Raw genomic sequence first — 14,093 nt, forward strand, 5'->3', positions numbered from 1 at the left:
AAATTATCAACCTGATGCTTATTACTAAGATTTTTAGGAGAAATTATATAGCGTATCTGAACCAATCTCATGTGTATTGTGTAATGAGTAACAATTGTAAAACTAGTAACAAAACATAACCATTGCTACAGACAATAATACTTACACTATTTTCTCTCATACCATCACTCTAGTGGCCATTGCACAGCGTGTTGCATGTAATTTGTTCACTTGTTTTAAGAATCATGGAAAGAATGAACGGCTTTATGTAGTGAGTTGGTCGTAACAATGTCCCTTGATCACCAGGGTAAGTCCAATTGTATTTAATCTTAGTTTCAGTAGTGTGCATGCTGTTGGAGTGATCTTTTATATCTTCAGTCCTTGTTGAAACTGTATGTTCTTGAAAATTCTGGGCGGGCGGTGATCCACTCTAAAAAAAAACCACTAATAAAGGAAATGTTAAAAAGATCCTTCTTAACTTCATCTGAAAAGGGTAATGCTAATAATCATATGAATCATATAAAGGATGATAGTAATCATATAAGAAGAATATCAGTTTTATTGCGATTTAAAATTCCCAGAAGGATGGATCTCATTTATTTATCTTTTCTGATAAATAAAGTATTCAATGGCTTAGGTAGAGTGCCTGTGCACAAATTGAGGGATGGAACGATTTACTGGAAACATTTTCAGATAACCAAAATAAAATTCTCTTTTTTGTTACCTACCTCAGCAGTGCAGTTAACATGCAGTTAGCCATAAGATGCTAATGGCCCGCAAGGGTATAATTTTCTGCTGCTGACTTAGAGGTTGCCTTGAGCTTGGCCAACAAGGGTTAGTATATACGAGACAGATTTATGGAGTAATGGAGGAATGCATTTCTTCCCTTGCTCTAACACTTATCTCTTCTGCCTCAGAAAATAAAGTAGGGTATCCCAGTTTTGGTACAACCTTTCATTCCGAAACCAAGGAGAGGTTTAAGCGTCAAGGTTGTGGGCATGTACAACAGCTGTTACAAATTGGCAATTTGTGCATGTTGCAACATTCAGGCATGATGATAACCAACTGCAAAGCGGAGGAAAAGTGTGCAAACTGCTATTAAAAGTTTCAGCTCATTTACAAGATTATTACTCCCTTCCTTTAAAGAAGAGAAGGCAGTAATTAAAATTTGTAACGGAACAATAACTATCATTTCTGCCTTCACAAAAGGGAATGAATGAAGAACAAATATATAAAATTTCATGAAATGAAGTTATTATTAAGATATTCTTATGACGCTTCTCCAGGTAATGATAATACTAAATTTAGTAAGATTTCTTATCTTCCAAATGTAGCTCTAAAGAAACTTTTTCCATCTGTAACAGCAACCCGTCTATAACGTTCCTTCAACCCATCTCATTGAGAAGCGATTGAAAACCTTTACAAAGCGATTGAAAGAATTGTTAACTTTTTTCTGGAGAAACACTCATTTGCCTCGAGCAGTATGACTTCAGGCAAGGTTGATCTTCTGTCAATCACCTTGTTGGCCTTGAATTGGCTGTAAAAAATGATTTTCTTTGATGTCTGTGTCTCATCTTCTTTGATTTAAAGGTGTAGTACAGATATTCTCAAGGAGTGTGGAATTGACAGAAACATGCTGACCTTTATTAAAGGGTTTCTAAGCAACAAGGTTTTCATGTTCATATAGGGATGACGCTTTCTAATAAATCTATGTTAGAAAATGGGGTTCAGAGTAGTGTATTGAGTGTTTATTGGTATTGCCGATAAATGATATAGTAAAATGTGCCCAGAAACCTGTTTTACATTCATATGTTGATGATTTTTCAGTTTACGGTCTCTATTTCCTTAGCCATTGCCATTGCATTTTGAGATTATGTTATATATTTTGCAAGAGGTTATGTTACATTTTACACAAAATTCAATTTCTCCAAATAGAAGTTTGATTAACATTTTCAGGTTTTACCTTCTCCCCAGAGAAAACAAAGTATGTCTCATTTTCTTAGAGAACAATATACGCCTCGACTAAGTATGAACAGCAAGCCAATCTAATATTGCTCTACTATAAAGTTCTTAGAGTTGATTCTTTACGCAGTGATTATCATGAATTAAATAGTTTTAACAAATTGAACTATGAAAACTTTTAAATATGCTTAAAGTCTTATCCAATACCTATTGAGGCCATAACCTGATATATGTTAGGTTTTTATCGAAGTCCAATCTGCTCCTGCTTAGATTATCATTGTGCAGTATACCTCTCGGTGTGAAATACTGCATTAAAGATGCTTGATTTATATACTTCTTTCCTTTATCTTGCTACAGGGGTCTTTTTTGTAAAGCCTATGATAAGCTTATTGGTTGATTGCAGTGTGCCATCTCTTTGCTACAGGAGACAGTAGTTATTAATATCCTACACTGCTTGAAAAGCTCAGCCAGAACATCCAAATTACACTATTCTATTCTTGAATGCTTATTTTCATCGATGTGTGAAACATACTCAATGTACACCCCTAGTGCATATTAGGCTTTGCCATCTATTGCAAACTTAAACTTGCCAACAGTTTTTTCTATCCAGTCAATTTTCATCATCCCCTTGGGAGATTTGGTCCCCTTAAATATAAATGTTGCCTTAAGTAAATGTAATAAAAAATGCACAAACCTGTTTGTTTTACACAAGAGTTGTTTAGTATCGTTAGTGATCTAAACTCAGATATAGTTAAATATACTAACAGGTTTAAACATAATAATTCTGCAGTTGTGCTTTTTTGGTGATGGTAGGCTGTATATACTTATATATGAGGTCTGTTCAGAAAATAACCAAACTTTATTTTTTAAACTTTATTAATAATTTTACAGATTATTGGTCCTTATCCCCGTCAAAGTACTCCCCTCCCCTATTCACACACTTTTCCCAGGGGTGTTTCCATTTCACAAAGCAGTCCTGGATAGCTTCATTTGAAATGGTCTTTAAGGTCCAAGACTATTTTGCTTTAATGTCATCAATAATATCAAAACAGTGTCCTTTCATCACTGATTTTAATTTTGGAAATAAGAAAAATTTGCAAGGAGCCAGGTCTGACAAGTATGACTGGTCTGCTAAAAATCAGATGACTGTCTGATTTTTGGCACAAACTGATGAATTGACAATCCTTAGTGTGCGGGTGCATTGCCATGGTGAAGGAACGATGAGTTGTCTTGCCACAAAACTGGTCTCTTTTTGCAGATGTTTTCACATAACCATTGTAAAACACCTTGATGGTATGCATGGTTCACTGTTTCACCTTGAGGCAAGAATTCAAAATGTACATTTCCATTAAAATTGAAAAAAACAGAGAGCATCACTGGATTGAGAGACGTACTTTCTTGGGGCGTGGAGATCCTTTGCCAGTCCATTGTGATGATTGAAATTTTGTCTCGGTGTCATAGCCATAAACGTCTACCGTTACGATCCTTTGCATGAATGTTTCGTCGACATTGGCTTGTTCAAGAAGTTGCCGACAAACGTGTACTCGATGTTCTTTCTCCTGTTCAGTCATCAAACAAGGAACAAACTTTGCTGCAACTCAATGCATGTTCAGTTTTTCAGCCAAAATGTCATGGCATAATCCAATTGGATGCTAACCTCTTCTGCAAGTTCTCTGACAGTCAATTAGTAATTTACACACACTAGATAGTTGATTTTCTGAACATGGATGTAATCAGTTGAAGTCAAAGGCCTTCCTTGTCAAGGATCATCTTCAATTGATTGACAACCACTTTTAAATCATGAAAACCATTTTTAACATTGTTTACGACCAAGAGCATCATCTCCATCAAAAGTTAAAAAGTTTCTGTGAAAGTTTTCTCCAGTTTCATGAAAAATTTTACATTGTATCGTTGCTCCTGAAAATTACACTTAAACGTGCTGCACTCAAATAACAATAACACGAAAACTAAACAAAATATCAACAATCCAAGAACATGCGGTTACAGAGGAGGTTTTGCATAACACAATGCTGCCAACCATACATCACTAAATATCTCTGTTGATGTGTAATTAAAAATGTTCTGTTTTTTCTGAATAGACCTCATGTGTATATTTATATAAAGTATTAATTGAAAAATGAATAAATAAAACAAAAATAAAAGATAATTAGCACAGTGGTCATTATGTTGATGAATTATTTGAATTATCAATAAAAAGAAGTGTGTGTGTGTGTGTGTGTGTGTGTGTGTGTGTGTGTGTGTGTGTGTGTGTGTGTGTGTGTGTGTGTGTGTGTGTGTGTGTGTGTGTGTGTGTGTGTGTGTGTGTGTGTGTGTGTGTGTGTGTGTGTGTGTGTGTGTGTGTGTGTGTGTGTGTGTGTGTGTGTGTGTGTGTGTGTGTGTGTGTGTGTGTGTGTGTTGGATTGCCACTTATAACTAGAGTGCAAGACTTTTAACATTATTATTCCATTAAGTTACCACATTCTGTTTATTCATGCTCAATGAATGCACAGCAAGCAATAAGAGACATATTCTAGACATTCTGTCATCTAGAAATTCATTCGCCTCTTTACTGATCCACCATAATACATGTGTGATTATTTTTTAATTCTTAGCCATGTCGAGATACTCGACAATAACATGCAGATACTGTAGCTAAAGAAACCTGCGCTCAGCTGGTTTTTACAAATTGTGAATTAGCTTTGAATTTTAGACTTTTTATTAAGAATCTTCAGCACAGTGAGTAGATGTTATTGTTGATAATAAGCTCAGTTGTATCAAGGATACTGTACTACTGCCTTGAAGTTCCTCTAGTCAGATCAATTGCTAAAAGGAAGTTGTCATTTGTCTTTTATGAATTGGACATATAGCAGTCACTCATAGGGCCAATTTGTACCCGATGGAATCTATTGACACCCTGATTTGTAGAAAATGGAATTTCCCCCTCCCAGTTAAACACATCCTTGTTGATTGTTTTGTTATGTGACCTTGCAACATGAGTTCAAGCTATCTGATTTGATTTGTGGAATGTTAATAGACAGCAGATATCCTTGATAACTTGATGAGTTTTTTATGGCGTCCAGATAATTGGCTCATTTTGAAGCAATTAAGAAGTAACCTTTAATAAATTCCTAGTTACTTTTTAATTTGTTGTAACCTTTCTTGCTTCTAAATTTTATTGTTTAATTCATTTTTTTATTGTGATGTTTTTGTTTATATAGTTTTATCAAAAATGTTTGCGCTGTACCTTTTACTTGCACTCTTATCTAATCTATTTCTTGTTCTGTTATTTTGTTTCAAGATTTTACTTGTGGTATTGTTTTCATTGTAGCTTTATTTAGTTTTAATATCTCAATGTATTGTTTATTTATTTTTTATTTTATATATGCTTATGTAGTTTATTGAGGGCCATGATAACATTTACCTGTTTTTCTTCCCCCCCCCCCCAAAAAAAAGATTATTAGAATCAAATTCTATTTGTTTTAGATGACAAATTGATTTTGATATTAGAAGTCCCCAAATACCCGTTATTGAGATACAAAATATAAATCCTTTTATTTTAACCCTGATAACATGCATTTCAAACCTTAAGTAATGTTAGCTAAAATTTGTCAATGTGCATTCATGGATTCATATTTAAACTTTTGTATAAACTTTAAAAACCAGTTGTTGATTAGTATGTAATTCGTTTGAAAGTATTTCTGGTTTTTCTACACAAGTTTACTGCTACTCCTCCCACCTTTACCATTCAATAATTGAGATATGCAGGATTATCTCTAAAATACCATAATTTTTTAAAATTATATACTTCAAAAAATATACAATACAATTAATAATAAATGTACAATAAAATATATACAATTACTATTGAGTTCAAGCTCTGTATATAATGCATTTTCTCAAAGTAATAGAAATTATTTTCTACGTTGAGTACACTTACCTTTCTTAGCTTTATTCTTTTATCACTTGTTGAAGCATTTCAGAACCACACCATTGTCAAAACTTATTTTACTCAAGTTGTCAAGCAGTACAATAAGTTTTGAGAATGGAGTGATTCTGAAACATGGCCTCTGGCCCTTCATCTGGAGGTTCCAAGTTTGAATCACAGTCAGGCTGCGAGCTTACTACCAAAGAAAAAAGAAAAAAAATTAAATTTGAAAAGCTCAATCACAAAACAATTCAAATTAAGGGGGGAACAACGAAAAAATGTACTAGGGCTATGTAGTCTTATCACATGTATATTATTAAAAATAAAAAAATAATTAACATTAACAATACGAAAAATAATTTTTTTTAACATTAATTGAACATATTAAGCATATCAAAATTATATGGAATCATGTATTTTGAATCATATATATGGAATCATAGAAAACACATTTCCACACTACTCGTCTGTCATATTTAAAAAAAAAATTATCTTATCATTAATTTTTCTCTTCATATACATAAGGATACTTTCCTGCACATATAAAAATAATGATGACCTCGCATCGAATACACCTATTCACCCAGTCTCACTGTCCTGTCTTATCGAACAAAGAACACATCACCACTTCCGTGTGATCCAACTCAAACACGTCTCCACTCCATGACTGCTAAATTCACACTAGCCCCGAAACAAAGAATGTCAGTCTGGCTTCCCCCACCAGATGCCCGTTTGTATTTATGCACGTACACATTTTTTTCTGAGAATGTATATGCTCTCACCAGCCCACGATGACATCACCGTCTGGCTATCCAGACCATGTCAGACATAAAAAAACAAAGTTATGTAATACAATCTCTTATCAAACTAATTACGTTTATTTAACTATTAAAATAATATAATACTATCTTGCCTATTTTATGTTTTTTTTTTTTTAATATCAGCTAAGCCAAATGAATATTTAACTACTTTTTAAAATATTGAAACTTTTCTTTATGACATAATATATATTGTTCGTAACCAACAAAATTTAGAATGGTTACAAGGTGTGGCATTTTCACACACGCTACAAATCATTCATCTCATCATCTGAAGCAATACCTAATAGTGGACCCAGAAGTTAAACAAAAAAAAAGTGATAAAAGAATAAAGCTAAGAAAGGTAAGCAGTACTCAACATAGTAACTATAATGATCTCAGCAGTAAAGTTAATAGTAATTATTATCTTAATAGCAACAATTAGAAGAGAGAACTTTAATTGTTGCTTTATGTTATCTGTCCCAGTCTATCTTGTGATGTGTAAAGCACCTGAGTTATTGAGGCATCAATCAGAGTTCTTTATTCTGAAGTATTTTAATGAATAGCAAATATATACAAGGTCTATATGGCAAATTTCTACGGTGAGCAGAATGAAGGTATCCATTTGGAGCCAAATGTATTGCCTCATTTAAATAGACTTAGTTGTGATATACATTGTACAGCTAACTAAATGAAGAAGGCATCAGGGAACCAGTTTGCTTTTTACTTAACAAGTAAGCCTGGCATGTGTGATTCTTTCTATTATTGAGAATGGCTTGTCATTTGTGAAACAACAGGTTGCATTCAACTGTCATGGTTGTGACACTGAACATATAAATGTATATACATATATAATATATATTAAAATATATTTACATATATATACACACACACACATACACACTCTCTCTCTCTCTCTCTCTCTCTCTCACACACACACACACACACATACATATATATATATATATATATATACATACATACATACATACACACACACTCACTCACTCACTCACTCACTCACTAACTAACTAGAACCTTTTTTAACTGAACTTGGAATAACTGAAATGCCTAAAAAAATCATTGTAAGAAATAAGCACAGTTTCAGAATAAATTAATCAATAACCAAATAAATATTTTATGATCAAATAAATACTTTATGATTGAAAATATACTGTAAAAAAAATTTGTATTATAACTTCAAGATGTCAGTCATGTCAGCAACTCCATTTTATCTTTAAACAACTACTAACTACATAGTTCAGTAGCACTGGAGATGCATCTCCCGTCCTGTCCGTGCTCTTCCTTTGTTGTGTATTGTATGAACAACATTGTGTGTTTGTGTACACTCATTACAATGCAGTCTTGTTACTCAAATAAGTACAGTACAGTGCATACGGTTGTGTCATGTCAGTTCATGTCCAGTATTGAAGGTATAGTTGTTTGGTTAGTTGAATTTTTATCTTTGCTATGCTGACTAAACGAAAACATACAGTGGTAAAAGAATAATGGTATAAAAGAAAAACTTAGGCAATAATACAAGTTGAAATTGGTGTGCTGCTATGAAAAGTGGCTGCTAATTATGATGTTGGGATTTCAGTGGTTCAAATTAGATAAAATTGAAATCGAAACTTATTGAGTATTCTAGAAAACTGCCAAGCCAAAAAAAATGAAATCAGAAAGTCACAAGAAAGGTAATGAAGTTGTACTTCTTTGGTTCACATAGCAAAGAGACAAAGGAATACCACTGTTGTAGAAAAAATGCTAAATGTTAACCAAGATGTTAGGGGGACAGAATACTGTTACTACCTGTTCAAGCTGGCTAGACTGGTTTAAAAACAGGTACAACATATCACAGCTAAATCTGACTGGTGAAAGGTTATCTGTGAATGTTGATGCTGTTAATTTACTTAAAACTGATCTTAATTTTTTCAGGACTCAAAAAGATCAGATTTTTAATGCAGATGAATCAGAGTTGAACTTTAAAATGTTGCCAAATAAGTTGTTGGCATCGGTACAAGAAAAATGTGCACCAGGGCCCAAAATGAACAAACAGCACTTCATGATTTTTAGCACGTGCAAATGCATCTGGGAATCACAGATTTCCTCTGATGTGCATTGAAAAATCAAAATTTCCCAGAGCTCTCAAGAATATTTTTTTTATGCACTTCCGGTTCTTTATCGTGACCAAAAGAATGCTTGGATGTATACAGATCGTTTTAAAGATTGGTTCTATGACAACTTTGTTCCAGGTGTAGAAAAATACCTCCAGCCCAAAAAACTGCTAAGAAAACCATTTTGAATAGACAGTGCACCAACACATCCAAGTGAGCAACAAAGTGGTGATATTTTTGTGAAAACTTTAATGGAAAATATAACAAATTTGATTCAACCTACGGATCAGGGTGTATTGATAGTTTTCAAGCGCCACTATCATGGATTTCTCTTAAGATCCATTTTGGAAGATTGTAAGAAATCCGAGAAAAGCGTAACAGATTCATTAAAATCATTCAGTATGAAACATGTAATTTACCGGTGCATACAGAGCTGGGAAAAAATTACAGATACTGTGCCAAATAAAGCATGGAACAGATTGTATCACAGGCTGGAATATGAAGGAGAAGAGAAAAATTATGAAAATATGGAAATCATGGTTAAAAATATAACTCTGCTGTGAAGATATAGAAGAAAGTGAAATTAATGAATGGCTACTGTCTGACGACATGGAAGTGAAATTGATTGGATGAAGAAATTGTTGAGAGTGCGAAACAGGGAATGAAACAGATGACCCAGAGCAGAAAGATCATGACACTGAATTAGGCTGTGATAGCAGAAGACAGATTCAAAGCTTTGGAGGTACTTACAGTACTTATCCTCTAGATAACATCTATTTTCTTATGTTATTCAATTAATTCTACTGCAGTATAGTACATGATAAATTCAACAAAAACCTTTTTCTTTGTACGTAGCTTTACATTTCATGAAGCAAACTAAGGAGGCAGCACCATCTGATATTTTACTTTTGAACAGATGGCATGATATATATACATACATACATACATACATAGAGTGTCCCATAAGTTTCCTTACATAGAATGCAAAAAATTCAGTAATAATGTGTAGTGATAATAAATACATAAAAAATGGTTTTTATAAAAAAAATTATTTTTCCTATGTATGGAAATTTACGGGACACTGTATATATATTATTATAATAATTTTTTACTCGCAGCCAGTGAATATGAAGCATAACTTCACAACAGAAGGGAGGTTTTTTACATCTAGCTGTTCCTGTCTTTCCGATGAAATCTGTAAATAAAGTAATGAGACTGGTTCAGAAAAACTTTTTATTTATTATCCAATTATACATGGACTCTTATCACCTTCAAGATAGTTCCCTTGGGAAGCCATGCAATGCTTGAAACGGTTTTCCCACTCTTCATAGCAGTCTTGGAACTCAGAAACCGGAATATCCTTCAGATGGTCGGTTACTTTTTTTTAATGTTTTCTACTGTTCCAAAATAGTGCCCTTTGAGGTGTTTTTTTATAGTTAGGAACAGGAAAAAGGCACAGGAACGCAAGTCAGGCAAATAAGGAGGATGAGGAACTACAGGAATGTTTTTCTTTGCCAAAAACTCATTAATTGAGAGTGCAGTGTGACAAGGTATATTGTCATGATGCAGCATCCAGTTTTCTTTGATGGCTGGTCTCACACAGGCAACTCTTTTCCACAGTCTTTCAAGAATTTCTCGGTAAACATATTGATTTACAGTCTGTCCTGTAGGCAAAAATTCCTTATCGACAATGCCATTACTATCTATCCAAGAAAGAAATTAGCATGGTTTTGATATGCTCATTTTTGCTTTTTAGGGACATGGTGAGATTGAAATGTGCCACTCCTTGCTCTGGCATTTTGTTTCTGGTTGTACTCAAATATCCAAGATTCATCAACAGTAACAACATTTTTTTCGAAAATCAGGATTAGTTACAATTTGCCCTAGAAGATCACGGCACACTTCCACCCTGTTGTTTTTCTGTTCAACAGTGAGGTTTTTTGGGACCAATTTTGCACAAACATTTTCCATATCCAATTCATTTGTCAAAATTTGAAGGAGTGTGGTAAGATTCAAATTCAATTGTTCTGCAATCATTCTGACAGTTAATCGCCAGTCGTACCATATCAAGTTTGATTCGCTCAACATTGTTGTAACTTTTTGACATTAACGGTGTTCCAGAGCGTGGATAGTCCACAACTGATTCCCCCGCCATCTGAAAATGCTTTAAATCACCTAAAAACTTGGGCTTGTGACAGAGCGTCATTTCCATATGCCCTTTTCAATTTTGTAAAAGTTTCAGTAGCACTCTCACAGAGTTTAACACAATATTTGATTGCACAACGTTGTTCGTAATTAGTATCACTCATTTTTGTAACACAAACAAAAACTTTTTTCACGAAAACGTTTGTTTATGTCTCACGTGGCAACAATAGAGTAAAAAATATTAATACCTAATATAAATCAGCTGTTTATATAACCATGTTTACTAGTAACTTTACAGTGTTGCCACTTTGGCTGCTAAAAAATCATTACTTTGCATGTAAAATATCCTGATGCATACCCAGATCACAATTAAGAGTTACTTTCTCCTAATTAATCTTGTTGTAGATGGATGTTCAGTCAGTCTCTGTGTACAAAAAAGATGAAGGTGATATTGTGGGGGTGAATTTATCATGAACTTGAGGAAATATGGGGTAATGATATGCAACAGTACCGAATGATTCAAAAAGAACTTCACAATTTTAAAAGCACATAAAAATCTATTTAGTTAACTTGTAGATTCGGTTGAGATCTTAATTCATAGTATAACACATCAAGTTTTGATTCACTTAGTTTATTAGTTAGAATTTGGCCACCAGTGTTGTTAAAAATGGATACATTTACTGGAGTGGAATGTGCTCTATGTATGTTTTGGTTTCATGATTTGCAGTCAGCAACTGCAGTTCAGTGTAATTTTTGTAGAGAGTATGGTAGGGAGCCTCCTAGTAGGTATGCAATTTACCCTTTACACCAAACCTTCATTGAGACACGTTGCTGTATTAAATAAACAAAATCACCAGCAACGCCCATATGTCCATGAAGCTGCTGTGGAAGAACTCAGAGAAAGCTTTGTACATAGTCTGAAAAAATCAACTCAACATGTATCATATGAGACTGGCATTTCACAATTGACTGCTTGGCACGTATTATGTAAACGATTGCATTTGAAGCTATACAAACTAACCGTGGTTCAACACATTACAGATAGTAACAAAGCTGTTTGGCTGCAATTTTGTATGGAAATGATTGATAGAATATCAGACAGTACAGTATTGCGGTAGTGAAAAATTTCGGTTTTCAGATTTCAATGGAAATATCCAGATAAACCATCCCTGAATCCATTTTGACTAGTTTTAGCGTGACATCTGTACGTACGTATGTATTTCATAACTCAAAAACGATTAGCCATAGGTTTTTGACTGTTGTAATATCTAGTTGTGCACCTCCCCTTTTGATTGCAATTAACTGAACCAAAAGTGTTCAAAAAAGCCCAAATTCCAAAAAAAATTGAATTTTGGACTTTTTCTTAATTGTAGTAATAACCCCTCATTGAGAGCTTCTCAATGATACATCATAAGTGGTACTTATTTTCATTGGTTCCAGAATTATAGCCAAATAAAATTTTAATAATATATTTGGATCTTACAAGGGAAGGCACATCAGTTCGAATCAGACTTCATCTCTTTTTTAACTTTTTTAAATTTATTTTATATAACTTTTTTTTAAATTTAAATATATTGATTTATTAATAATTATTAACCCGTGATTGTAAAATAAAAAAATTACAATAAATAATAATTCAATAATAAAAAAAAATATATGAAAAAAATCAAAAGTTATTAGTGAAATAAAATTTTACATACTTTTAAAAATGTGTTTTAAAAATTTAATAGGCATTATTACATATGTGTTTATGTAACAGATTTGGTGAAACATCTGATTATTTAATATTAATTGAAAATTATAATTTATAATCTGTATTATTTTTGGATTTTCTAGTTTAATTTTATTTCATTTTTCTGGTACTTTTATTTAATTTTATCTACATTAAAGGTAACAACAGAGTGACTGAAAAATAGACCCTCACAAGAACAACGTAAACACTGAGGCATACATGCCTGATTTTTAATAAATTGCAAAAAAATTCTTATCGTTTGTTCATTGTGAACTAAAATCATCATTATGAATGAGTTGATGTAGCTTGTGATGTCTCATTGGAAAGCCCCAACATATATCCCAACATAACCTAAAAAAACCACACTTTTAATCATAATTTCAATACCAGTGAACCAATTTTTATTTTTTATGTACCAAATTACTTGTCATTCAAAGGACCTTACATTGAGTTGTCACAAGCTACATCATCTCAATTAATAAAAATAAGTTTTCAACCCTTGAAAATATAGAAAAAATTTAAGGGCAAAATTTTATGTTAGCAATTTAAAAATAATTTTCACAGTTTTCATCCACAGGTTATGATTATTTCAAATAGTTTAAGAAGTAATATCATGTAATTTTATAGTTATTTTTGTCGGACTGAAATTTAAAACAAGAACTACCCCAAATGATTTTTTTTGCACCTACCGAGCGAAGGGGTGGGGGGATTTTAATTATCTTTTCACCAAACTTCATTATTTAATTTGGGTTGTCAGTTAATGAAATTAATAAATGTTACCATTGCCATTTAAGATTTTTGAGTTGAGGTAGGTGTAGCGGAGAGGTGGGTTCACTCAACCCTTAAAAAAATAATTTTAAAAAGGTTCCTCCTAAGAATGGTATATACATGCCAGCAAACAGAAATACGATGGGATTGGTAGCTGTTGAATTTTAAATGTGGTAACTTTTCAAATGATCACCCGGTATATGTAAGTATGTGTTATGAAGTACAGAATGATTCCTATTAAGGTAAATATAATTATGTAAGTGTGGCTGGAAATTGTTTTTCAAAAGAAGACTGTAAATAGATAGGGTCTCCACATAGCTGCTCTCATATTATAAAAAGTGAAAGACGACCATAACAAGTATTCAGATTTATATTTTATTTTTCATCCTGGAAAAATTCCACATAAAGATCTATTTTTTAAATTTTTTATTGAGATTTTTAATTTCATTACAGGTAATTTTTAACACTGCTGAAGAACTTTTAAGGAGTGCTAGCCAAAATAGTCGTCTATCCCTTAATCGCACCCAGGCCGGCTGGTTATTAATTGGTGCTATCATGACACTTGGTAAGTTAATTAAGATGAAATGAATTTATAACATTGTTCTTGCTGATATTGATTTAAGATTGTTTATTGTATTCTTATTATCAGGTATATTTATGAATCTTCTGTT

The 14,093-nt window shown here is 32.9% G+C and overlaps 1 protein-coding gene across 3 annotated transcripts in view; it reads left to right on the forward strand.

Moving 5' to 3' along the window:
• LOC142328404 (HEAT repeat-containing protein 5B) overlaps nt 1-14,093 on the forward strand; it is a 291,250-nt gene that overhangs the window by 145,614 nt on the left and 131,543 nt on the right. For all 3 annotated transcript variants that reach the window (XM_075372109.1, XM_075372107.1, XM_075372108.1), the window contains exon 12: nt 13,876-13,987. In XM_075372109.1, coding sequence (XP_075228224.1) covers nt 13,876-13,987 — 112 coding nt within the window. The remainder of the gene's footprint in view (nt 1-13,875; nt 13,988-14,093) is intronic.

This window comes from Lycorma delicatula, chromosome 7 (assembly GCF_047948215.1).
Source record: "Lycorma delicatula isolate Av1 chromosome 7, ASM4794821v1, whole genome shotgun sequence".
Lineage (NCBI taxonomy): Eukaryota > Metazoa > Arthropoda > Insecta > Hemiptera > Fulgoridae > Lycorma > Lycorma delicatula.